Source organism: Poecilia reticulata, chromosome 11 (genome assembly GCF_904066995.2).
Source record: "Poecilia reticulata chromosome 11, P_reticulata-male-v2, whole genome shotgun sequence".
NCBI lineage: Eukaryota > Metazoa > Chordata > Actinopteri > Cyprinodontiformes > Poeciliidae > Poecilia > Poecilia reticulata.
In genome coordinates, this window is record NC_088840.1 from 8,326,913 (window position 1) to 8,354,655 (window position 27,743).

At 40.2% G+C, this 27,743-nt stretch overlaps 1 protein-coding gene across 2 annotated transcripts in view; it reads left to right on the forward strand.

Moving 5' to 3' along the window:
- The window catches only part of csmd2 (CUB and Sushi multiple domains 2), a 245,317-nt gene that overhangs the window by 3,890 nt on the left and 213,684 nt on the right, over positions 1-27,743 (forward strand). For both annotated transcript variants that reach the window (XM_081612677.1, XM_081612678.1), the window contains exon 2: positions 19,351-19,567. In XM_081612677.1, coding sequence (XP_081468803.1) covers positions 19,351-19,567 — 217 coding nt within the window. The remainder of the gene's footprint in view (positions 1-19,350; positions 19,568-27,743) is intronic.

A 27,743-nucleotide genomic window follows, 5' to 3' on the forward strand; every position in this document is an offset into this window, starting at 1 on the left:
TCTCACCCAAGTTGTCTACTAATCTGAGTATTAGTCTACAGACTAATACTGTAGAGTGTGAATGAGTGAAAGCTCGTTGAGTAGTCAGTATGACTAAAAAAGCTGTTATTAACTTCAGTCCATTTACCATTGGTTTCCCCTCTACATCCCAAAACATGACTGTCAACAAAAAAAAAAAAGAAAAGAAAAAGAAACAACAGGACTCATTTTATGCTAAACTGAGGTGTGACCATGCATCTACAAAGTAAGACCTTCTCGTGGCAAATCAGATTCTTTTTCCGCTTGGTGAGAAAAACTACTCGTCCAGAGACGACCTGTGACAAAGAATAAAAAGATGATGGAGATTGTCTGTCTGGAAGTCAGCTAACGAGGTTGAAATAATGTCAGCCTCAGGGTCTCAAAGGCTTGTACAGAGCAGGTCTGTGAGATTCTGCAGCAGTTCTTCGACCTTAGCATTTCAACCCTTCCACAGCACAGTGGAAGACGTACTGCCCTGACATTCCACATTATAAATGTAAAGTCACGTCTTAATACTGTTGAGGAGTACAAAACCCTTTTGTAAAGACGCAGTTTTAAAGTATTAATGTGGATTTTTATAATTATTCTGTACTGTATGTATAACTTCAATCCTGCATGACTTGCACATTTCATTCTAACTTTTGTGCCCAGTTACACCAATATTTGTGGGTTTTTTTTTTTATTCTTCCCAAAATTTATGTATGATATTTAACAGTGGAAGTGAATTTCTGACCAGCATCGTTAACAGCGGCTTAAATCTCATGAACACAGTGATTTAGGTGTCCTCACTTCTTATCAGCTTTTATAATTCATACAAACCTACGATCTACTTTTCCCAACACTTCAACATAAATTGTGGCTGACGAAAACCGAGCGCTATCCCTGGTGATAACTAGATGGGTAATGCTGCCTTGTCATTGTTTCTGTGCTTTAGCAAAAGAGCCAAAGTGATCCACTGATAAAGATATTGTTCATAAAGATGTGTTGCTATGTGAGGATACAGACGGAGATGGGGAAAAAAAGGGAGGATGTTGTTGTAGATGGGTGATAATCTTCCAGCAGCTGAGCATTAATTTGACCTCTATTTTTTGGTGCCTTTTTTCCCCTCCGCCCTTTCTGGGTAAATCATCTATCTGGGGAGCTTATTTTCTTATCAGGCAACATGCAGACACCTATTTTAACAACTAACAGCTTGTAAGTAAGCTTGTGGGCACATGTATGCGTGTGGTTGGATGAGTTTGTGAGTTGCCGCCTCCATTTACTCCGAGAGTGATTAGATGAAACTGTCGACATGAAGGTTGTGAGCTACAAAAAAAAAACAACAATCTGTAAGAGAACCCACAAAGCTTTTGGATTTTCTCGCCTTAGTTTATCTATCCGCCAGCCGATGTGCCGGCTCACTCCTCCGTCTTGTTCGTCGGCCCTTCGTCCCTCCAGGTTGCCGCTCCCTCCTTCGTCGTATCGCTCTGGTGATTCATGCCGTCGTCTGTCTCCAGATGGTCCGAGCTCTGTCGCCGCGCTTCGTCACGCCGATCACAGCCCCACATCGGTGCACACACATAATTTCACGCACATGCAGACACCCACCGAGATAAAATACAGCCAAACATCCCACTACGTCACAAACAAAGCTTTACATTCATAAAAAATGAGAAAGAAACATAGACATCAGAGTCGCTAAAGTTTGATGTTACCCTTCTTTAATTTTCCTCCAAACACGCTAACTGGAAATTTTTATATGTCTGCAGGCATCTGTTGTAAAGACAGTTCCATCAAATCTAAGACACTGGCTTTAATTGGAGAGAGACATACATAGGATATAATTTTCACTATGCCCCTGAGCTTAAGAGTAGATTAATAAATTTGGATTTTGGCAGCTTCGTTTTTTTTCCCTGGACAACGCGAAAGAAGCCCCGCTGCATTGTTCTTGCTGTTCTTCAGCTTGACAGTAAACGGATACAACTCACTCCCGAGCCTTTCTGTTAAACGCCTCCTATTACAGCATATTAGCGTCTCACCTGCATTAAATATGCCGGCTGCTCAGTGGAATACTTTTGAGAGTTGTGCTTAAAAGTATGAGGGAAATTGTGTGAAAATCGATAACAGTTTTTACTTGCAGGCACCATTTTTGGTGCCACTTTTAGAGTTGTGTTCATTAATTCATCTTGTGTTGCAGTACTATATTGTAATGTTTAACAATGTAGCAAAACAAAGATCCACTTTAAATTTAAGTGGATCTTTGTTAAGTGGATCCAGTGGTAATTATTGACTTGCTCGTATGTTTTGGGTCGTCATCCTGCTGAAACAACCAAGAAACTTCCTGGCATTTTAAAAGAGTTTCTGATGACTTGCACTCAAACGAGGCCTTTTGAAGGAGAACCAGTCCCACAGGATCATAGAGCCTCCATCATGCATGAAAGAGAGTATTGATATAAGAACTCGACCAGCGGCTAAAAGAAATTAATCTGTCACGTCATTTTTCTATGCCTCAGAGTCATAAGTTCGACGCTTGCATATTTTAGGTTCCTAGTACCTTTGACCGCTGTTCCAAAAGAGAGCATAAAATGAAGAAAATGCTACATGCAGGTTTATTTCTAATCAATTGTTTTGTCACTGGCGATTTTGAAAAACTAATGTTTTGACACGAAATACTCAAATATAATATTATGATACTTCAATAAAAAAAAAAGTCATTTTTATAAGCTTTAGGCGACTTTGTCAAGGATTCCTATATGGCATATTACGTGACTGAGCTGTGGGGAGCGAGAAAGCATGAAGCAGCTACTGTAAATCCCCCGAAAAGCAAAAGATAGACACAGATGACCCGTCCGTCTTGTAACGACAGAAATTTAACTTGCAGTGTTCCTTTAGTTTCTCGAATTACACTGCTCTTATCAGACACCAGTGATCCGAGAGATTGAAGATTAGATATCGGGAAGGAGGTACCTTGTCCTTGTCCTTGTCTTTTTCTTCCCCCACTTCTGCCTTTCTCACCATTTGCCATATAGGCAATCTGTCACTGGCCTTTTTTCTGGGAACAAGGTAGAGTCATCATGTGGAGAGAAGCGTCGAGAGTGTGTGGGAGGCGACTTATACTCCCACACCGGGGAAGACTATTTTGAGATTTGTTCAAGTTCAGATTTTAGACCGGCAGAAGGCAAGCCGAAGATTTAACGATGCTCAGTTTGGAAGGCTACTGGTGGAAAAGGGTTTAATAACTAGGAATAAAAGTCAAAAAAAGCTTAGTCATTTGTACTTGCCGACATTGATAGGTGTTCACTGTAATTTTGGACGCCAAATGAAAATGACCTAAAGATGACAAATTGTCTTTTTAATCCAATGGTTACGAATTATGTGTTCTAATGTATTCAGAACAAACAGCATTTTGAGAAACAAGCATTGTAATTTGGGAACAGGTATATTTCTCCAACTAATAGGACACGTGTCCATCTCTTGCATATCACAATAATAATTCTTCCTACATCACTTATTAAAACCTATCTACATCAAACCAATCTCTTTCAGATTTCTACACTTGTCTTTATTCACTATTTTGTTTCGTGTTGACAGTAACGTCTGAGTGTATCCGAGTTTCATTGAAGCATGCTCAGCCCTTATCTGTCATCCCTAAAAAAAAAAAAACCCACTTACATGCAAGTCACCGGATTCATGAGGACGCCTTAACCTTCGAATGCCATGTAATAATTTACCCATTTATGTGAATACTTAAATTTAGTAAGCCAGCATGACTGTTGCTGCAACCAAAAGTCTGCTGAGAGTACTAATTATATATCTGCATCTGCGCCGGTAATGACTTTGTAAATATTTGCGGTAAGAGCTCGATGCAGCAGCTGGTAATGACCAACATTCATAACACTGAGAGACACAGCCAGTCATTCAGACTCCAGGTAATAAAATACAAATGTAACAAAAACTATACTTTATATGTGTGTTAATATGGCTTTCTTTAAAAAAAAAAAAAACACTTTTAAAAAGGTTTAATAAGGTGCACACCTGGGTGATAATTAAAAAAAAAGAATGTAGTTCTTGAATAGTTGTCATCCTTTATGTGCAAAACTGCTACGGCAAACATTTAGTTTGTAGCTACTGGGGTTAATCACTGGGGATCTTGTGTTTGACTCAGTTTAACCTGATTTTATGACACTTGTGTCTTTGTTTAAAGCATGAGTTCAGCTGCCAACTAAACATGGCTCTATAATAATAAGAGTAGCTACATTAAAAAACAGCTACCTCTGTGATTGCTCTGAAAATTCGAAGCCAACTACTATAAAATCCATTCCTTGGGTATGTCGTGTTGAAGACCTGTTAAGATGGATGCTGGTTGCACACAAAGTATCTACACCAATCTTGAAAGCTAAAGAACACACTCGATACTAGCAGAAGGTTGCCGAATGAAAAAGAAAAAAAAGAAACATATTGATATTCACTTATTATTTTTGCTAGAAAACGCCTTTTGCCAGCTCGGTAGTTCAGTAGTAGTTTATTTTTTGTTTGTCTCTTTTTTGTTTGATTCACTGCCTGGTTGATTGGCAGACATAGCTATTTCTTTTGTTGATTAGTAAAAGGAATACAATTTGTGTTGAAAAACTTCCTGGATTAGTGTTGATTTTAAAATACATTGAATGGAATGGGAATAAACCTGAATAACAAAGGATGCCATAGAACTAGCATGGATGACCATCATTTATGAAAAGAGAGACATTTTAACAGGTTTAAACAGAGCGTGCCTTTGAGCCTTTTGACTTTAAAGTTCTGATGCATACTTCAGGAGAAAGAGAAATTGAATTTACTGAAACTCTGAACTGCAGTGGATATTTGGAACCATATCTTGTGTTGTACATGGCGTGAATTAGGCTCAAGCTGATAGATTATTTAAAGTACAAACTACACGTTTCTAAGATAATTGAGCCTGACTTTGTTACGTTTCTGACTCTGGCAAAAAGTTGTTTTTGTATTATTATTATCTTCGCCAAAGGGTGAATAATTGATGAATGCTTATACCACATCCAACATGGACACGCATGTGGGAATGCAAAGTGCCTGTAACCACGCATGTAGCAGAAGCAATATAATTACACGTGAAACTCATCACTTGCAACTGTGCTTCCCAAGCTGACAGTCAGGCCTCCCCCTGGGGGGCATGGTTGAATCTGAGTTGAAAGGTTAAAGTGTACCATTGCGAGAAGTAACTCAGATTGATCGCCTGCTCATCCGACTCTATGTGATTGATGGAATTGCCCTGCTGGGACAGTCACAGCCTGACCTTTGGATCGGTGCTTACACGCTCTGGCTTTAATTCAAGCTCGTCAAACAAGGAGCACATGCTCACGTCGTGATCTTTCGCTCAAACCGCTCATCGGCGTCACGCGTTAAATGCGCGGCGCTATTGATTTAGACTGATTTCTGGTGTAATTTTAGGCGCAAACTTGTGGGAGGTTGCATGTGTTTTTTTTGTTTTTTTTTCTTTTTCCCTTTTTCCAAAGCGGGAGCAAACTCCGGGAGCTCTGCTCTGGCATGTGAGAAGAATGAAAATGAGGTGATAATTGACTTTCGCTGTTTCACACGTCAGTGTCACACACAGTTGTGCTTACAAGCATCAAGGAGGCAGGAGGAGGGGGCAGCGGGGAGAGGGAAGAAATTATTTCAGACATCTGAGTAGCGCATTGTAAGGCTGTATGCACACCCGGGTGGTGGGTTTGTGTGTGAAAAGCTAAATTTGCACATTAAGCAGACTTGAGTAAGGATAAATTAATGGTCTTGCCTTTTGTATCCGCCTGTATAGTGTTGTCATGGGAACAACAAGCACCATTGTTTTTCTTTACTCATCTTCCCTTTATCAGTAGATAATCCAGGGCTTGCCTGACATGAAATGCTAAAGATCAGACATATGTGTTTCACCAAGCCTTTAGTCTCATCGTATTACTTTGTGGAAGGCTCGTTTCTACTCGGGCTGAATAGAAGCTATGCACAAAGAGAGGTGCCTCAAGAAGAAGAGTATCTTTGACTCTGAATGAGCTACCGTCTATTGATTAACTCAAAACCTCGGCTAATGTAGGCCTAGTTTCATGCAAGTAAGAATAGCCTTCCCCCCCACACAAAAAAAGTTTATTTTAGTGTAACGATTGTTTTTTTTTTGTATTTTTTTTTGTCATCTGTGGGGATAGAATTGGACTCCTTGCATGTCTCTTTGGCAGGAGCGACAGTACCCCGGGTTAAATATGACCCAGCTGGAAGGAAACTGCCCCGCTCCTCCCTTCGCTTCCTCTGTCTGGGAGAACACATGCTCCATTATGCTCTTTTCACCAGTCCCTGATAACAGACAAGAGTGTGAGCATACATTCATGCAATATGTGTATTTCTCCCTGCTTCTCATGTGTGCGTGTGAGAGCATTCTGAGCCTCAAATCTATGGGAATAATCTACGCATGTGGGTTGTTGCTTGCTTTTCCACACCACACATATGAGCCCTCCTACCAGATTGAAACATATTTTTTGTAAGCTCCTTGCGCATGTATGTGTTGCCATAGGCATCATCAGATCCCGGAAAGACATTCAAGAGACTGTGGATGTCATAACTGGGACATCTGCGCTGTCAGCACGGAGCAGTATACACATGTTCCCTTATTTACAGCTTTATATATGTTTGTCTGAGTGTCTGCTGAGTACTTATTGAGTGTCAGCTCTGTCTGCTTTTTTTTTGCTGGAACTTGCGCTGTGTCTTTCTTTGACACATTCATGGAGCGGAATGCCATCTCAACATGTTTTTTTTTTGTGTGATTTAAACGAATGTGATTTAAGTTAAGTTTAATCAAACTGTACCAAATTTGTTTAGATTTTTTTCCCAGAAAAAAAAAGAAGTGCCATTTGCCTCACCCCTACAATCCCTGATGTCAAAGAGGTTACCCGGTGTGTGTTAAATGAACCTGCTTAACCTACTGACTCAGGTCAAGTCATGATTTAACTAAGAGACTAACTGAACTGAAATGCAAAACCATTGAGTCTCCCAGCAGAGCTAACTGTGTCAGCCCTCTGTCCTAATGTTAACTCTCGAGTCGGGAGGCACTGAGGCGTGGAGATGAGACGTAAAAGCACCACATCCGTCTGTTCCTTAAAAGGGTTGTTGCAGTGCTCCGTCTTTCCCACTGACTGCATCAGACGGAGGGGAATGGAAAACTTCATGTGACATCATGCTAGTCCGATGGGCACAGCAAAACATTTATGAGTTCATAATTATTGTAACGTTAGTGCCCGTGTGACACCGAGATGCGGTCATAAAGATGCAGCAGCAGCAGAGGAGCTGCGCAAGGCTGCTTCTGGTGTCATGTAGCCCCATGTGGGCGCGTGCCGGCTAATACGTCTGATCTGCTGTCATCTGTATTAATGCTAAGATTTCTCAACTGTTGTGCCAACTAGATCACACATATGTTTCCTTGGCTAAATGTGGACTTTCTGTTGAATACTGAAACACTAGTTTCTTGTTAAATTTGTACATCCTGCAGAGGCAGACTGCAATCCACTGCTAAGTGCAGACAACAACCTCTGTGTAGCATGGCAGTCTGCGGCCAGTCATACAAGCATTAATAATAAATCAACAATAATTAAAAATAACAAACAATCCTTGAACCAGGATGTCAAAAAAAAAGGCATTACGTCATTTTGGAACGGATGCACCACTTGGTTTCATCGCTTTCTTCCACATTTTCCTGCCCCATTTTTGGACATGAGTAGGCATCCAAGAATGTTTATCCTCATGAAAATGCAAACTCTTTTTCTTCCATTTAAGAAGGGTTCTTGGCGAGACGCCATGCTGAGGACATAATATTACATGTCAAAGTTAATTCTGACCCACAAAGTGCTATCTATCTCTTTGCTGTGTCAGTCTAAACCAGTGGGGTCTCCAACTTGTGAGAACAAATAGCATCTCAGTAAATACTAATTTCTTCATGTGATAGATTAAGGATGCAGTTTGACAGTTTTACTTTTAATTTTAGGGGGCCTTCTATAAACTGCATGAAGACCTAAAAATCAGAATCAGAGTTCTGATCCTGATGGTAGCACTGTTGCCTTGCAGCAACAAGGTTCTGGACTCAACTCTCAGTATTTCTGCAAAGATTTTGGGCACTGTTAGATAGATTAACTGGGTCAATCTAAATTGTCCTTATGTTCATTATGAATTTAAACATGTCACATATTCTATATATAAATATTTGTCTTGGGGTTTACATCATACAATACCGGTGGTTGAGCCACAATTTGACAACTAGTGACCGCAGCACTTAGCATAGTGTTTTAAGAGTGACGTGCTTATGAATCTGTGTTCGAGACTCTTATTTTAAAGTAAGAAAGGAAACGTAAGCTAGCTAGTAAAAGCTGGGTTTGTTACCAACTACAGAGAAGAAACTATGTGATAGACAAGATAGAAATGGTTTGCTAGCATTGGGCCATAAATAACTAAACATAAGCTTCGGACTGTGATAAAGCTTAGCTTCATACCCATTTGTGTTAAGCTTTTTTTTTTTTTTTTTACTGTCCGGACTACATTTGTTTACTTCTTGTTCAAACTCTAACATGCATTGACGGATCAGACCTGGTCTGTATCGTTGAACAGTGAGCAAAGATTCAGCAGAACATAAGTTTTATTTCACAAAAAGCTTCATTTCAATTATTTTATGTCATTTAACACTGATAATTAGACAACCAGTGGAGAATAGCTAAAAACGGATTGCTGTACTCTGAATTCAAATGCCTTAAAACACACTTTGTAATCTGTGAATCTTTCGATTTATTTGTGAAATAAAAAAGGAGGAATCTTAATTTTAAACATTGGCTTTTCCCCTTTCTATCTAAGCTGAAGCTATTATTGCCTCTCTGCTTTTTAAAGCTCAACCTTTACAAGAATGCACTGTGAGAGAAAAAAAACCTGCTTAAGAGAACAAAATGCAGAACAAAGCCAATCTCCAGCCCCTTCCACTACATTTGGCATGTTTGGAATGGAAGCCAATGTCGTCATAGGCTGAGACATTATCCTAATGCAGGGAGGCGAGCAAGATAGCTAAGCTTGCCCATTTCCATTTTAATGGTGGCCATCTCGAGGTTAATTTGGTTATGATGCGGTCAAGGCGGGCATATGCGCTGACACCTCAGGAGACAAATAGTGGTGCTGATCTATGAGGTGGAGGGGTTTATCTTCCCACCAAAGAGGTAGTTACTGGTACGCTCACACACACACACGCACGCGCACACACACACACATGAACAGGCATAAAAACCCAGCATTTGGTTGTTTGAAGTTTACTCATGGGGCAGGCTGTAAGTAACAGTGAATAGGTTTGTTGTTGCTCTATAAACCCTATGGGGACCCACTTATTAGGCCAGAAAGTAATCCACATCTGCTCATATGAGGTGCTTATTTTCTACGAACATTGCCCCCTGTGGACTGCATATATGCATTCTTTTATGAAGAAAAAAGAGCTGAATGCAGTTTTTCTATGTGATACGGAGACTTATAATAGAGTTCTAATTTAATGGTGCAACGTGTGGTCTGTTCTGCACACAATGGCAACTCCAACTCCAACAAAACGGCTTCTTTTGCAATAGCTTTTAATTTTTAACAAAATCCTTGCCAATTCCAGACGGTAGGCTTACTCCTAATAATAAAGCCACAGACTTTATATTTTGTTTTGTCCACAGGCCTATAACTTTTTTTTTTTTAAATCCTAACTTCAGTCGACTTTTGTTACTCCCTTCATGTGTTCATCCTGCACAGCATAAGCCACTTCTCTTATTGACCGAAAGCGCAGGAGGCTCTTAACATCGTCGCCTTTTTGTTCAGCGGCAAACTGGAATCACTGACGAGTGGACAAATCAGAGACAGAGAGGGATAACGAATCAAAAGAAAAGGCGGAATCTTTTCTTTGGTATGTCTTAATATCAAAATACCATTTTGGTATTAAGAGAATAAGATGTTAGGATTATGTTTGTCATGATGAAATGTCTTTCCATTCACAGTCTCTGCAGGGGATGCAGGCCTACACCTGTCAGACATGATGATTTTCCAGGGTAAACACTTTCTGCACATATGGTGCCTCTTAAATGATTATTTTTTTTACCTCTGGATCTTTTCTACATTTTACCATTTAATAACTGCAAACCTTTTATCAAGATTTTATATGTGATTGACCGACACAATAGTGCATTATTGTGACGTGGAAGGAATGGGATAAATGGTCGATGTTTTGTTTTTGTGCAAAATGAGATGCATATTTGTATCCAGCTTCTTTTTACCCTGTCTTACCTGTTGCCCCTAAATTAAACCAATTGCCTTCAGAAGGCACCTTTTTAGTAAATACAGTCCAGCTCTCAGTAATGCTCACCATCCAAGAATAGAAAGGGTATGGCATTAATCAGAGAATCGGTCAAAAGGACCATGATAGCTTTGGGGGGAGTTGCAGAGAATCTTTGCTTAGGACAGGAGAAGCTGTCTGTTATTAATTGTGGACTCTATAAATCTGGTACATTAAAGAGTGGCAAGAAGAAAGCCATAAGAAGTCCTACTTGTAGTTTCCACTATAGCACTAGTCATGGTCGCAACTACATATTATTCAGGTGGATGTGAAAACAAATCGGCGCCCCCCCCAATCCCCTCCGAAGGAAGGTACGTCAGGGTGAAGGAGCGTAGAAAACATGTGCTCGCTCTACCCTCCCCCGGGACGAAGACACGTGAAAGGTAAAACTCCCTACATTTACCTGTTATGTGCGCGAGGTGAAGGAGCGTAAGGGCGCGCTGAAGTGTATGCAAAGACATCATCGGCGCGCCGCCCCCTCCAGACGGGGTTTTGACGCCCCCTCTGGTACAGCACCCCTATGCGTTGCATGCGCTGCATACCCACTTTTTGCGCCACTGGCACTAGTCATGTACGTGACATGGAAAACATTTGAATGGTTAAAACTAAACCAGATCTGAACTTTTTGAGATGCTTGCCAAAGGCCTTCTGTGGTGCAAAACCAACACCAAAGACAATCGAGTGTTGAAACAGGGCTTGGCTTAACAATGTGAAAACACTTAACTTGTATTAATACTTTTAAGGGGCCCTGTCTGTACACATGTACAGACACACAAAAAAAATACAGTCAGCTAATGTTCATAAACCCATATTTTTTGCAAACAGTGCTGATTTAAATGAATGTCACACCTTCAAAGTCTCTAATCCCATCCAACCTTTCCCTATTCAGTCACCTTCATTCCCTGCTGCATTATCTCTTACTGCCCTGACATATGCTTTCTCACATTCCAGCACTCCTTGCTAACTTTCTCCCTACACACATTAGATCCTCCAAATCAGTTTCTTCACATGCCCATACTTACCATCGGCCTCTACCCCCTCCATCCCCACAAAAGCCCCGTCTGTTTCACTGTCCTTTACTCTCTTCCTGTCTGTTTCCTCCTCTTTCCCGCCTTAGTGCAGCAACAGTGACCGCCGATTTATCAAACTGTCAGGGCGCACTAGCTCTGCTCTGTACGCCCGCTGCTAAACAACTGTCTCTGCAAAGCAAACAATAGCAGCCACACAAAGCCTTGCGTGCACAGTGCACGTACAGGTAAAGTCCTGGAGTTCTGCCCGAGCAAGGTGACACCGTCTCTCTGTACACTCACTTGGCAGCACGCGCACCAGACACGGCTGGAGCAAAGCGGATGCTGCCAGCGACACAGTGGGCTGGGCGCTGCACAACATATCTGTTGAACGTCCACAGGCGTCGGGCATAAACAACATTGCGGTGAACGCCAAGTAAACGGGACCACAAAAACATGCGGCGGGATGAAATATTAAACACTGATATAAGACAGCAATTACCTTAATTGCTGAAGCAGCGTTTATGGTGCTACTACATATTCATAATGGCACACCTGTGCAAACATGAGCCAAGAAACTGTAACCTTCTACTTTGCTGGTGGTCTAGCAGGGGCTAAAACAGCATGGCCAGCAGTCTCTTTATGGGGGGGCTTTATGGTTTGTCAGTGGGGTCAACTGCTGGATGGGCTTTTCCCAACAGATTTACACTGAGGAGCTTTAGAGTAGGTCACAGACTCCCAGCAGTTAATTTCATAATGCACCTTGGGCGAAGCTTAAATAATTCAACCAGGGCTGGAAGTGAAGGATCTACTTAATCAAAGGCTCTTGGCTTTCAAAGAATGGCAAGAATTACAGAGCCTTGGTTACCTCACTTCTCATCCTTTGATGGTGAAATACTTTCAGGGCAAAGACTAAAGTTATGAAGATGTAATGTAGCATTCTTTTTATTGTTGCCAATTAGGAGCGTAGTCTCCAGCTCAAACATAAACGCATGTTAAGTGAGCTCAGATAGGTAATGTAGAACTCAAACCGGAAGAGGTTTACAGAGAGGCCCTCAATTTTTATCAACTTGAGCAGAACCAGAATTTTGTCTGCCCCACTGTGTCTCACTCACACATGACCGTTTTCAGAGAGGATTAATTGCCATAGCAATAGAACACTGAGGAAAGCAGAAATGTAGAAAACTACAGCGATGGAGGAACACTCAGTTCCTCCAGAGGAGAGCAGAGCTTCCAGTTAGAACTACAGAGACGCCACCTTACTAGAGTGCCTTGCAAAACTTTTTTTTTTGACATGTTTGAAATTTCTATGCATTTTATTGGCATTGAAATTATGCACCAGTCAACACTGTTGTGTATACATATAGTTAATTTTAAAGGAAAGTATCTACCCAGAAATGAAAATCTGAGATTTGAGGGATGCATTTGCCTCAGGAATGTAAAAGTACCTGCAAATCATGGCATGTATTAATAAAGAAAAATAAATAAAATGCATTTATTTTCTTTAGTCAACAGTAAACAGAGTTCTGAAATTAATCTGATTTCGTCATTTAAAAAAATCTTAAAGTGGAAAAAAAATAGACATGGTTCCATTTGGTTGGATTTTTATTAGTGAGTATGTCAGCAGCCAGAGCAAATGGATTTTTATTAGTGAGTATGTCAGCAGCCAGAGCAAATGTTTGCATTGGTAGATGAGAATAGCCACTTGAAAACTGCCAATGTTTATGTTTAGAGTTTTTAAACAGAGTTTTTTTCTAAAACCACATTGGAGTTGTTTTCAGGTTGCATCAACCTAGTTTACCAGCTGCACCTGAATGTAGCACGAGCAGCTGTTCGGAAGTTGAGATTCCTCCGAATGACCATTCCTTTCATGTGAAGAGTTCGGGCTAATTTGGTAGGACATCTTTCCTTCAGTACCAGTTATATTTACATTTCGCTTTTGTTTATTGAAGGTGAGTAATTCAGTCAAGTGCAGAACGAACTGTTAGTATACTAGCCAGTTCAACCCTGCACTAGTTTAAGCGTTGACCCGTTGCTGCTTGGTTATGACGCGCTGAGCGGCTAACATCGTACCTGTTGATCGCGTGTAATATCAATCCCCGATCTTCTTGTAGTCCAAACTCCACAATTGTTTCAGTCAAATAAACATTTGTGAACAAGATCCATTTATTCCATAGTACACGGCAACTTAATAATGACTCTGCCACAGCGGTCAAAAACTTTAATGCCCTTCCGGGTTCAACACCTGACAGCTACTTGTCACCTCTTGATTTATATATTGGAGCCGACAGCCCCATCTAGTGACCAAAAACCAAAAATACACATAATTGGCTCCAATAGTTAGCCTATATTATTGCTGATGAAAGCGAAAAGGTTTTGGTTCGATCCACCCTTCTTTATCCGTAGCGCATGAGAAACCTTAATATTCCAAAATAGTAGTTTAATGATAGCTGGGGATCTTCTCCGTTTTATTTTGGGGTCACTATTTAAAGTTTCACATAAACATTATGTATAAATTAAGACATTTAAAACAAGGCTGTATTTGTTTGGTGCACGTGCTAACAAAAATACAAATGACTAGATAGTACGTGTGCCGTTAGTAATTTGTATTTTTGTGTAATTGTTTTAATTACCTTTTCTTGTTCTATCACATAAAATCTCACTAAAAATATAATATACAATCCCATTGGAATACACCGACGTTTGTGGCTTTATCCTAAAAAAAAATTAATAAAAATGTAAGGAAGTCTAAGACAGGCAGTGCGAAGCACGCCGTCCGTGTTCACTATACTGCAACAGCACACAAGCTTTAATCCTCTTTCAAAATGCCCTTTCCCTTTTGTTTCCTTTTTCAATTTGCAGGCCAAGTAGCCATTGTAAGACAATGTATTTCTTCTCATGTTTCAATTTAATCATGAAACTTATTAATACCAACTAAGTTGCTTCGACCTCTGCAGCATTATTCTGTAGTATTACCCAATGGACGCAAGCTTCACAGTCAACCCTGACCTCCATCAGTGCCAACCACCAGGCTGAGCCATTGATTGGCATTTGTCTGACAGAAGTTTGTAATGAAAGAGATGATGAGGGGATTATTGACCAGACTGCGTTTATGAAAATCAGCTGCGTGAGGTGGATGTGAGGCTTTACCTGGATATTGGTATTGACCTGATTGTAATTGCTGGGTGGAGACCCGCTTGCAGAGCCTATTCAACGTCTTTAATGAAAAATCAGATAGCGATAGCTCTCAATTAGAACTTTTTTTGTTTGTTTGTTTGTTTTTGTTCCTATCTTTCATTACTGATTTAAAAATTACGATTGATAATAAAAACAAGGAGGGGTCATTAGAGTAAGAGTAAGTGCTGCAGTGTTTAGTTCTTTTCTCTGCGTTTGAGGAGGGGGTAATCTGGTGATGTCTGCCGCTTTTATTTGGCTTCACATCTACTTTATTTTTTCCAACAATGCAACAAGCTGCCTAAATATATTCATGTCGTCAGAGTTCAAGCACTCGCACATTAGCATCTTTTGGAAGAGGTCAACCAGAAATGAAAATCTGGAAAGAGAGGCTACTGTCGACTTTTTTTTTTTTTTTTTTTCTTTGCTGAGACAGGCCCCCAGGAGTCAACAGCACTGTGATGGATATACTCTGACTCGAGATGATATTATCCTTATGCTGCTGCTTGTGATGTCATGCTGAAACCACATCCACTCGTCATCCTCCCAGTAGTGTATTGTCATTACAATTTTTCAGCTTTACTTGCAACCAAAAGTTAATATTATTTTGTTTGTGTGTGTGCGTGTGTGTCACGACATGTTTTCCAGCTGCAAGTTAGAATTCACAAATGGCCTGATGTGCCCTCCTTCAAATGATAAAAGCCTTGAATAAAGCTGGGACAACAAGTGCCGAATTTGCTTGTGTGCCTAACCAGGGATTAACCATGTCCATGCTTAATTTGTGGCTCCTTTCTTCTCATTTTCTTTTTTCTTCTTCTTCTTAAAGAAAATACATATTTCAGTTGTAAGTAATTCTCAGAAGATTGTTTTTCTTGTCATCTTGTTTTCATGCCTGCTGTCTCAGTACCTGGTAATCCATGCAGGTATGTCAGACATGAAAAACATTTCAGAGAAGAAAGTTTGGATGGATTCAGAGCTTTGGGGATTGAGCTAGCCATTAGAGACTGTGGACAAAGTAGCACACGTTCCATTAGTTTCACAGGAAATAAATTAAGTGAATTGAGTTTTTTTCTTTCAATAGTAGTCTCAGATGAACATATATTTTTTTAAAATTGTATTTTATTTATTTAATATTTATTTTATGCTGTCTTTTAGTTGATCCTTTGCATCGTGTTTGAGCACATTTCTTTCACAGACATGTCTCTACGGTATTCGTAACAAATGCTTACAATTTCAACAGTCTAATGGTAAATGTTCAAAAGAGAAGCTGCATCTATCTGGCACAATAATAACTTAAATGGCAGAGGAGCCATCAATAAGGAGGTCTGCCCAAAGGAATTACACTTCACTTAGACTACTGTATTTTTTTTTTTACCTATTCAAATACATTGCCTTGCAGATAATTCATACCATTTTTTTCACATGCCCAAATGTGAAGGGGGAAGGAAAGGACATATTTTATACATTTCTTTACAAAATATTTAAGACAATGCAGCAAACCATTTATAGTTGATTTTTTTTATAACTCACTTTCTGTAGGTCCTCTAGACATAGATATAGGCAGATTCCTCTCTTAAAATGGCCCAAGAATGGATGAAGAGTATCTGTAAAAATCCATTACCGTGTTGCATGTTCTTAACTGTATTAAAGTGCAAACTGTACAATATTACAGAGAATGCTTCAATCTAAGCCATGCCATTGTAGCTCTATCTACAATTTCAGGAATGTTAAATTCTGCATCCACTTTGAAGTTTTTTAAAGCCTTTAATTTGTTTTCCTCCATTGCTGCCCTGTGTGTAGCTCTATCCATGATAACCAGGTTCCATGTGATTGCTGAACAGAAACTTCCCTGTACCTTTTTTTTTAACTAAGGCCAGCTTTTTGGAGAACATGATTAACAGAAGTACCATCAACAGTTGCTGGCACCTGAGCCTCTGTATCTGCAGTTGGTCCAGAGTTACTCTGACCTTCTTAAGTGGTTCCCTGATTTCATGCAAGATTCCCTTTGTCAATGTACCGATATACAATTTTTTCCCCATTGCACTAGGTTTAAAACCGCTCCCAAAATGATTACTTGATAGTATAATTGCTTGGACTGTTTAATCTTGGTAGGAATGCAGTTGCTTCAGAAAAGGGATTGATCGATGCTATAAGACGTTAAAAGCTCAAAATATAGTTTTATAACCAAACTCTGCATTAAACTGCTCTATTAATTTATTCCTGGCCTGCCAGCTGTGTTCCTTGGTTGTGATGATGCTGCTTGTTCACTAATGATCTCTGACAAACCTCTGAGGATTTCACAGAGCAGCTGTGTTTACTAACATTATCTCACACATAGTTAGACTACTACTTCAGTGACTTCTGAGGGCTTACGCTGGATTTTTGTTTTGAGATATCAGAGAAATGGGGACTGAAAACACGTGCACATTTTTCAAATGTTCTTTTTGAAAAAAAAAGTAACTTTTTCTCAATCTTCACAATTAATGAACTACTTTGTGATCATCAATTCAGTGAAATCCCAAATTAATGCGTCATTATTGAAAAACAACAAAATGGAAAATTCTTGGAAGGGCTTGAATACATTTGCAAAAAAAACCCTGTAACCTTTGCAAAGTGACCTTGAGTGTTATGAAAGGCACTTCTAAATAACATTTATTGTTGACCTCTATTCACCCATTCTCTGTACTTGGCCTGTCTTTCTAGGTTTAGCGAGAAGCAATTCATTCTCTTATATTGGTGCTAAACAATTATAGTAAGACTGCAGTTTTATTATGTTTTTTATCTAATTCAAACAAAAATAAAACATACATCCTGTGCATAAATAGAACCCACGTGAGGGGTTCTATTTATTCAGAACTGGTTCTGAGCTGCACCAGTTCTGAGGTGCAGCTCAGAACTGCAGTTATACTCTACACCACATATGTCAAAGTCAAGGCCCGCGGGCCACATCCGGCCCGCAAATCAATTATCTATGGCCCCCTGAATGATATTTAATTACTATGAGAACCGGCCCGCAAGCCAGAGCCGCCCGCTCGTGTTTTGCCCGCAAACACTACATTTCCCATAATGCAACGGTAGCCCGCGAAGTGACTACAGCGCGCCCAAACGGCTTCATTATTCATTATTCAGAGCCTCACCCCGAACATTGATGAACTTGTACAAAAGATGAGACACCTCCAAGTATCAGGCTCAGCCTCAGACAAGTGAGCATCACAGAGCAGTAACGTATTTTCAGTTTATAAGTTTCAGTTAAATTTTTACATTTGTTTCTACAAGACGTGATTTTTCTTTGAATGAAGTATTGTTTTGTCTGTGTGCCATATATTTTTGTATTTTATTTTATTTTATTTATTTTTCAGTTGAATGGATTCAGGTAAAATTGCAGATAAGAGCCATGAGAAAGAATACAACTGATTTGATTTATTTTTTTACTTTACTATTTGAAAGCAGTGATCGGTAGGATCATAGAGCAGCACAGTAATGCATTTTCAGTTTATAATGCATGCACTTTGATTTATGCATTTATCTTGATATTAAGAAACATATTTTGTTTTTAAAAACAATTAAATTTGTTGCTGTTTGCCTCTTGAAAAATGTTTTCCCTTGAAGTTACTGACAGAGCCATAACAAAATATTGCTTTATTCATTTAATCGTTAAATAATATACACTGTGTTAGGTCTTGGTTCAATAGGCTATGTGCAATCATTTCAATATGTTTTAATAAACATTAAACCAGTCCGGCCCTCGGCTTGTAGCAAATTTGTTTTTTTGGCCCTCTGTGTATTTGACTTTGACATCCCTGCTCTACACAGTCCCAATGGGACGATAGAGAGTCCTGGATACCCTTACGGTTATCCAAATTATGCTAAGCTTCTCATACAAGCTTTTCTGCAGCTTGTATGAGAATGCAACAGTCCTGCTGCCAGTCTCTCAAAATCAGATTGTATCCTCTCTTCACTCGTCGGTAACAGACTGACAGCTGACTGCTCACATTTTGCTACAAAGGAGATTTAAACTAGTTTTTTTTTTTTTTTTTCTTACTTCAGTCCGCTCTGCTTACGAGAGATAACCATCGCTACCAAAAACATTATATCAAATCACTGCAGCATCAGTTAGGGAGTGATACCCAAGCACTCTTATTCATTTGTTCCCTCACAGTAAGGCGTACACATAACATGGAGACTTGCACAAAATATAAAACACTGTTCGCACAGTAAAACATTATTTCCTCCCGCAGGTAAATCCATGGAGATAGAACGCATAGACACAGAATTCCCATTTTACGTACCCACCTCTGATAGATGGCAACATGTACTATTAAAATTTCATTCCGTACAACCTGATTGGGGGTGGGGGAGGGAGAAATCACGAGGTGACATCAATTAAAAAGGCACTCAAGTGTGTCTCTCCACATCCTCTCCTCCCCCTTGTCTTCTCTGCTTGTCTTACATTAAAATGGAAACCAGTTATTAATGTGGTGCCAGGCCCGGTGACTGAACATGCGTGTGACGGTAGAAGTGGTAAAGAGGTAAGGAAAAGCAGTGGAGACGGTGGGCCATTTAGCACAACCATATTAATAGCTCATGCTGCAAGCTGTGGGTGATAATGGATGTTGCAGCACTTGGTCCAAACAGTTTGATTGTGGGTGTGCATCTCTCTAATTTTCTTTCTTCAAAGTATGTTGGCGTAGGCATAAGAAAAGAAATTCTTCTACACTGTACCTGTTCTAGCATGCCCTCTGGTCTTTTTTTTAACAGTCGTCCTTTGTTTTCTTCTTCTCTCTGCAGCTCAGAACTGCAGTTATACTCTACACAGTCCCAATGGGACGATAGAGAGTCCTGGATACCCTTACGGTTATCCAAACTATGCCAACTGTACGTGGGTCATTGTGGGAGCAGATCATAACCGGATACAGCTGGTGTTTCAAGGCTTCGCCCTGGAGGAGGATTTTGACATCCTGTCTGTGTATGATGGGCCGCCAAGCCCGGGGAACCTGCGAACAAGGTAAACATGCCATCAAAGTTTATTACATGTGTTCATCTTTCATGCAAGCTTTGAAAAACGATGATCTTATGATTACGTGACGCTGTGTCAACTCGACGGCATCCTTTGCTGTCACCTTTAGTCAAAACTGTAGATGCATCATAAAAATGGATTTAACTAAAACTGCTCCAGGTGCTTTGGGAGCAACATTTTTAGTGACTAAACCCACACCGACTCTGTGACATATTCAGGCGATTCACTGGATTTTTTGCATCAGAGCTGTAGGCACTTGGGTGTAAGCACAAACACATTTTGTGAGCCAACATTCACACACTTGGGTAGCAGTGTCAAATTTCCAACCCAGAGAGATTATACCAAAATATGAGGCTGGTATTGCTATGTTTACATGTTTGATACCGTATACTATGACAAGGTATGTGGTCTCCACCACTACTGGTGGTCCTCCATGTTAAAAGTTGACTGGAAATTTAAAAATATTAGATAATTATGGGTTATTGGTAGACATTGTTGACAATACCTAAACACCAACAATAAGTCTTAAAAAAAATCCCACATAAAATCATACAGTTAAAAAAAATAATATAGATTTTCTACACTGGTTAAATCCTTATCAACTCTTCACCCAGTGATTCTTAAAACAAGACATGTAATGCTGGTAACGTTTAAAAGCAAAAAAAACAAGAAAGAAACACTTTAAAATGGAAAATGATGAATACGTATATGTATCTGTAACTAAATATGAGAGTACAGAATCAAGTGGTTTTTCTTGCTATGTCCTACAGTTTTGTTTGGTATTGTTTGCCATTTGATGCAGTATTTGATTTTGCTGGCTGTGGTCAGATGTTATTCATCCAAGCAAATGCAGTATTGGCAAGGAATGCTCTAAGTGGATGGAGAAGTCTTGTCTGTGATTGGCTGGTGGTGTGATTCATGTACATAAGCTTTATCAAGTTGCAAACTCGGACACAGCATGTGCCAAAACAAGCATGTGTGTGAAATTTAAATGTGCATACTATCCATTGTTCTTTGTTCACGAAGATGTTTGCGCTCACACCAATCTGACTGCATCCTCAATGTGAACCTTTAGAAATGCGACTAAAACTCAGCCTTCGTAGTCACACTTTTAGAGGTTCATGTGAGCGTGTGAGAGTTTAAGCGGCAAGGCTTCTATACCTGACCCATACATTGGTGCATTATTTTCCTAAAAGATTGTCTTTATTGAGGGATCATATGAATGCCATTTTAAATCAAAGGCGCACACGATCTGCATAGTGACAAAAATTCGGAGGTGCAGGACCAGGTGCTGTGATGGTGCTTTACAGAAAAATGGAAAAGAGGAACTGGAAAGATACCTGAAAATAATTATCTCCATTTCACAGGACCCCCCGTCGGGGACGCATTGACACCTGGACCACTCACAGTAAACTGACATTATTCAGGAAATGTACCAAACCATTCACCCATTATCAATACCCACTTATCCAAGCAGGGTTGCACGGAAGCTGCTACCTATCTGCAACGTGATAACTTTTAATACCGTCTGCCTTACTCTCAACAGATTTGGTCATGTGAAACTCAGGCTTTTTTGAGACAAAAAGGAATGATATTCATTGCACCGATTCCCTGTTGACCTTCTACTGTCTCTGCTTGCTTCGTATCTCTGTCACCTCTTCTCATCCCCTTCCACATCCTGAGTCTCTCATTTTGAGCCAGTGATGCCTTCACTGCACCTCCCCACAGACAAGAAATGACAGTGAGAAGAAAATCTATTATGGATTGCTTCTGGTTTGTCCTCCTCAGCCGTTTTCTTGTTTGGACCTCTGGGCCTTGTTTAGTATGCTCCAGCGGGACTTAGGGAAACTCTCTGCGCTTTGGATAAAAGGGAGAAGAAGAAATGAAGAGTGGACTTGAAAGCCGAAGGAAAAGGGGGTTCATAGAAGAAAGGAGAAAAAAAAAGACCAAAAGGAGATAGATGTAAAAACACAGTAAAGGGATCACAGATTGGTTTTAGATGTTACCAGCTTTCTTTGGCAAATTTCTTTTTTAAATGAGACCTTGTGTGAAAAAGAAAAACTTCCAACTTTATCTCTGTTTGAGCTTTGACAGTCTGAAAATCTGCTAGGATGTCTCTTTCTTTTGGTGGCAGCAGTCTGACTGAACTTGCAGGGATATTTTCACTAACAAACATCCCAGCTGAAACCTCGCCGACCTCCAAAAACACACACACATGCACACACAAAGATGTAAAACTGATAATTCATCCATCTTTTTCCTCTCATCTCCCAGTTGTCAGAAGTAATTTTCCTTCCATCTTTCTTGCTGCTCTTCTTTCAATTTCTTTTTCACATTTCATTTACGTTCAGTTTTTTTTTCAGTATCTCATCTTCTTTTAGTATTTTCCAATTTATGCCTTTTTTATTCCTTTCATGTGTACTATGTGGTAGGTTGTAGAGCTTGGAATTTTTTCTTTAATCTTGAGCAATCAACAAAAATGTATGCTTTTAAAAAAAACCCTACTTCAAATAGTGGAACCTGATTCATAGCAGTCACATTCCTGTAGTCTTGTTTATCCAATCCACTCATGCATTCTTTACTGTCCCCCCAAAAAATCTACGAAAATATTAATAGGATAATAACTGCTTAGAAGAAATTAGCCAAACGTGTGTTTCTCTACATGTATACACCCCAGGATGTGTTTGTGGGTGCAGATGCTTTATGAGTCACAGTCTCTACTTTAGATAAGCATATGTGAGTCAGTCTGATGGTGCAGCACTTCATTACACTGTTGATCAAAACCGACGTCTGGAAAGAAGACAGAAAATACGATGGCAGCTCCTCTGAATAGACGAGGGGAAAAATACTTGTTGATGGAAATCCTAGATTGCCAGCACAAGCTGCTGCTCGACTCTTTGATCGCTGATAATTAAAGACAGCATTTATCTCCAGAGATGGTGTGTTGATTTGGTGCGTCACGGGCAGGTTGGGGACCTTTTGAGGCAGCTTTGCACACGGTGGCGCAGAAGCACAGCAGAACAAAAGCCAAAAGGAAAGGAGTCTGCAAAGCTTGAAGACAGTGTCTGAAAAAAGATTAGAATAAAAATGGAAATATTTGTCCCGATGTGATAGCTAGAATTAGGGAGGAGAACTCTATCAAATTTATTTCTAAATGCTGTTTGGAAAACCTGTCTTAAATTAATACAGTTCTGGGTGAAAACGTATATCCACTCATTATGTAAGGAGTGACATTTCATATTTAATAATTTATATAAACATTTCCTTTCCCAGCGTGGGATAAAATCATACAACACACACACACATGCACACACATGCGCACGCATGCACGCACGCACGCACGCACGCACACACACACATACGCACACGCGCACACGCACACACACGCACACACACACACACACACACACACACACACACACACACACACGCACACACACACAAAATGGGCTAAGAAGGTGACAGAACAATTTTAGGCTTTATTATTATTTCAGCCATGTTGTGTAATACACCTGAGCTGGTAGTCAGGAGCACCACACGGAGCTGTTCTCTTACCATCCCTTTTCACTTTGTGCATCTCTAACTTTGAGTAACAAACAGACTCCTGTCATTTGCAGAATCACTTCGTCAAGACGCTGAGCATAGAGAGCTGGTGGGTCACTTTGTAGCATGGTGTGGAAACAACCATCTCATCTTGAATGTGAACAAATTCAAGGAGATGATTGTGGCTTGCAAGAGAAATGTATTCCCCCATGACAGAAAGACTATTTCCGTGTTTCTGTCGTTGCAACAAGACCAGAGTCGCAGTAATAAAGTTGTATACAAGAAAGGACAGAGCAGGCTTCTTGAAGACGTTTCGGTCCTTCATTGTTTGCAGTGAGATAAATCTGTGGAGAGTACACTGTCTTCTGCTATCATCTAATGGGACAGCGGCATCAGAGCCAGAACTTAAAAAGGCTAAACAAGCTGATAAAGAAAGTTGCTTCTGTTCTGGGGACTAATCTGGACTATCTGGAGATTGTGCAAACATGGGTTATTTTTAAAATCAGGAAACTCGTCTCCTTCAGCCATCATATAACTTACAGAGCAATAGCTGTGCGAGTGGGAAGGGGTCATGATACTACAGTTGCATGACCCTGTATTTTTTTCTACCTTATGATTGTAGTGTAGTTTTTCAATGGGAAAATATTATTGGGTTGGCTTACCAGCCTGCATATTCTGCAATTTTCTAAAGATTGCTTTAAATATGGACAAAAAATGTAATTTGATAAAAATAATGGGTGACTTTGCAAAAATTACATGGACCACATGCATTGTGGGTATGGAAAGGCATGCAAAATCATAAGTAGTTTCTTTCCCTATTAAAATGACATGTAACATGTCTGACCAAGTATTTAACAGAGCTTGTAAAATTGACAGTAGTCAAAGAGGACATGTGACGGCTAAGGCGAAATTCAACTTGACTTTAAGAGCGTAACTTTAACCAGCTCACTGGCTGCCGCTGTGGGAGAGAGTACATGTTTTTTAGCATGACAAAAAAAAGCAAGATTTTTTTTTCTCACTTTTTGTGTCACATTTCACCTTGTAGCTGCCAGTCAGGGTACACTAAGTACATCTCAGTGCGAGAGAAAAGCTGCTGGGGTGTGCAAAGTCATCCCTCTCCACATGCCTTCCTCTCACTGATGGAGTGACGGAACAGAGGGGCTTATAGCCCGGTGGTCTGAGACACGTGGGGTTAGTTGGGGAGAGGCGGAGGCGTGAAGGGGGACAGATTTTCAGCCTGGAGGCAGGATTGGACCTAAATAAGGAACACTAGTGCATAGTGGTGGGAGTGGTGCTATAACACAACAGCTAGCCCATGGGGCTGCGAGGGAAGGAATTTCACCGCACAAATCTATTTCTTTGTGTTCTGTGTGTTTGTGCAAATGTGTGTGCAGGGACTCAATTGCAGTGTGTTTTCTCGGTGGGTTCCTACCTAAAAGTGATGTGGAGGGAGGGTTACAGTTAACAGCCCATTACGTGAAGCTGCTTGATTCTCGGCTAAACCAAGGTTTGTTGTGATTCAGATAAAACGAACCCGACACTCAACTGCACACGTGCTTTTAAGGACTAAATACATGGCATTGGGCTGGAAAAGTGTTACTTCTGTGCTTTTTTAGACACTCAAACATTTTTCTGCTCTCAGCACAGCATTTTTCCCACATTATCCCAGCTGCGCGCATAAAAATATATGGTTTTAATATTTTATGGCCCTTACATTTGGCTTAAGATCAGCGCTACAGTATTATTTTATCACATCTGAGTTAAAGCTAGTCATCTCCCGGGGGGGTTCTCCATAGTAGTTACTGTTAGCATGGAGCATCCACTACTTCATCTTTTATCTCTGCTGGCATTTGGAGAGCCAAAGTCTATCTGTAGTTCATGCTGAGTGTGTGAATGACTTAGTCGGTGAGTCATGCTTGTAAAGAGCTACAGTTCGCGGGTCAGGGTGAAAATGGGTGACGTGCAGTGGCACCTCCCTTTTGAAGACTCGCCTGTAGCAATAATTCTTCTGCTGTGAAGGCCTCTGGCATCAATCTCTCACGTAAACTCTGGAATATGATAGGAGCATGTGAACACTCTTATTTATTGAATGTGGGTTTGCGTATTCGTCCCCCACTTTGTCTGTTCATTGTGCTGCTGCGAGAGGACTGCGTAAGGAAAATACATCTAAATCAAGAGGTGGGGTCCTTGATTCCCAGTGTCAGAGACGTATCACCTGAAGGTTGCGTAGGTTTATTAGTTTGCGGTGCTCATGATTATTCAAGCAATCCAGATGGACGTATAGACAGATGCGTTCGCACATCCCGCAGCATGTGTAAGCACATTCATTAATGCACGGACACACACAAACGCGCACTCCCACAGGCGCGCGCAATTTTGAATTTATGGCTCCTTTGAGTCTGGGCTGTTAATGGGAAGACTGCCACTTATCAATGCCAGATTTAACGACAGACTGCTAAAAACAGGACGAAGAGTGATAGTTTGTTTTTCATCATCTTCCCACAGGAGAAAAAGTAAAACGATGCCCAGATTTATAATGTCCACTCACCTGTAAGGCAGAATTATTAGGCCCAGCAACCCCAGATTAGATAAATAATCAAATAGAAGCCTGTACATTTATACACAGCACCCTTTGTATTACTCATTGTGTGGCATCGCTATCGACTTTCTCCAATTTCAAGGCCTATCAATACACAACTGAGAATGCACTGTTTTTTTTCTGTCAAAAGACAAAATCAAACCAAGCTGTGCACCCCATAGAATGAGCCATTTTAACCCTCCCCCCTCAGCTTGGGTTTATATTCACTTAGATCAATTACAGCAATTTTTGGAGGGTAGCCACTTAAGCCATTTAGGCTTTTACTGATGAAAATGTAACCATTTAAAACGCAGATGTAATTATCCTCCTTTAGAACTCACTGTTCAAATTTGATCCTTTCTGAGCTCTAAAAAAAAACAACATAATTATATGTTTCACTTTGTACAGGTCCACTGGCATATTTTTTGAAGAATTTCTTTTATGTAGATTTTTAGCTTTAACCTAAAGTAACTGTTCTGACTTGTACAATTTAATTCTAAGCTACATAATGATTCCATCAATAGCATCGATAGTCCTGTTTAACAAAGGGTGGTCACCGGAGGCTGTTTTTCTGATCGACATGCGGTGCCTCGCAAAGTTTGTATTCAGACACCTTGAAGTTTGCCATATTACAACCGTGAGTGTTGTTTTATACTTTGAGGAATTACTTAACGGATAAATAAAATGCAGTGAATGATTGAGCAGCTGAAGGAAAATATGTGGCTTTCAAAATGCTTAATGTGGTGGCTGTTGGTTCTGAAATGTTTTTATTCAGGGCATGAATACCAATACTGTAATCTTATAAATTTAGAGACATATTTGCACAGTTTGTTTCCATATCTTCGGATAATCTTGTGGTGATTTCTTCCAGCTTGAGTTATCCTTGATGTGTGTAGGCACGCATGTTTGCTTTTCTACAGTTGTGTGTTGATCATTGATTTCATCATTTACTTCTTTTTTTTTCTGCTTTCTCCTCTTCATCCCTGGGAGACACAGAGCATGGCGGTCTAATTACTCACCCAAACACCTTGCAAATCTGATCATGGATACAACACATTACATTTAGCACACACACCAGCACACGCACAATAGCTCCCCTGTGCCAAACGGATTTTTCTAGTTTGTAATTAAACACTTACTGCACGTGACCATTTGCATTTGTGCTTATTTAGCTGTTGGGAAATCAGAGGTTAACTGTGTCGTTCCCGTCCTAAACATTCCGTCATTGATTCTGTCATTAATGATGGTAATAAGTGAGATGAATATACATACAGTGCAGTGAAGGGATGCTGAAGACTTAATTAGAACACATTGTTCAGGACTTCAAACCAGAAAGGCACATAATTAGGAGACAGGCATTAATATTAAGACCTGCAGACAGAGAGCAACCAAAGCAGAAATCTCCACGAGTATCTGTGCGCTACTGTTACTAATTCCAGATCCAGGGTGTTATTCAGGATACTCATGCACACAAACACACACACATGCATACACACGCACGCGCATTTATATTTGCATGCAAGACTAACACCCTCCTCCTTCTCCTACTCTCTCTTCCCTCTCCATCTTCTTCCTTCTGCTGCTCTTTGATCATCCTCCCCACCGGAGTAAAAGAAGAGTGATGGGTAGAAAGTCAATGGAATTGGTAGGGAGCTCCATCGGTCACTGTGTCCCTTTTAGCTCTGCTGGCTAATCAGATCTCCCACGCAATCTTGTTTTGGGCTTTATTGGTTGCATTCCTTTGCAGTGGGAAACACAGAGGATCACAACAATGGAGAAACAAGTGTATATGATGTAAATTCAAGTAAAGATTCATAAGGTATTTATAATTAACCACCGTCGCTTAAATTTTAGAATTTATGTTGGAATAATCCATCATGACTGGCGCAGACACCCACATTCCTTATTTACTGAATCATTCATGAGCAACTAACACTGCGACTAATGCGTTTGGAAGATTTATTAAGGAATATTACACCTTTTGTCTGAGTAGACTTCTGACAGACTCAGAAACCTGGCTGCAAATATTTGCTTTTATTCAAC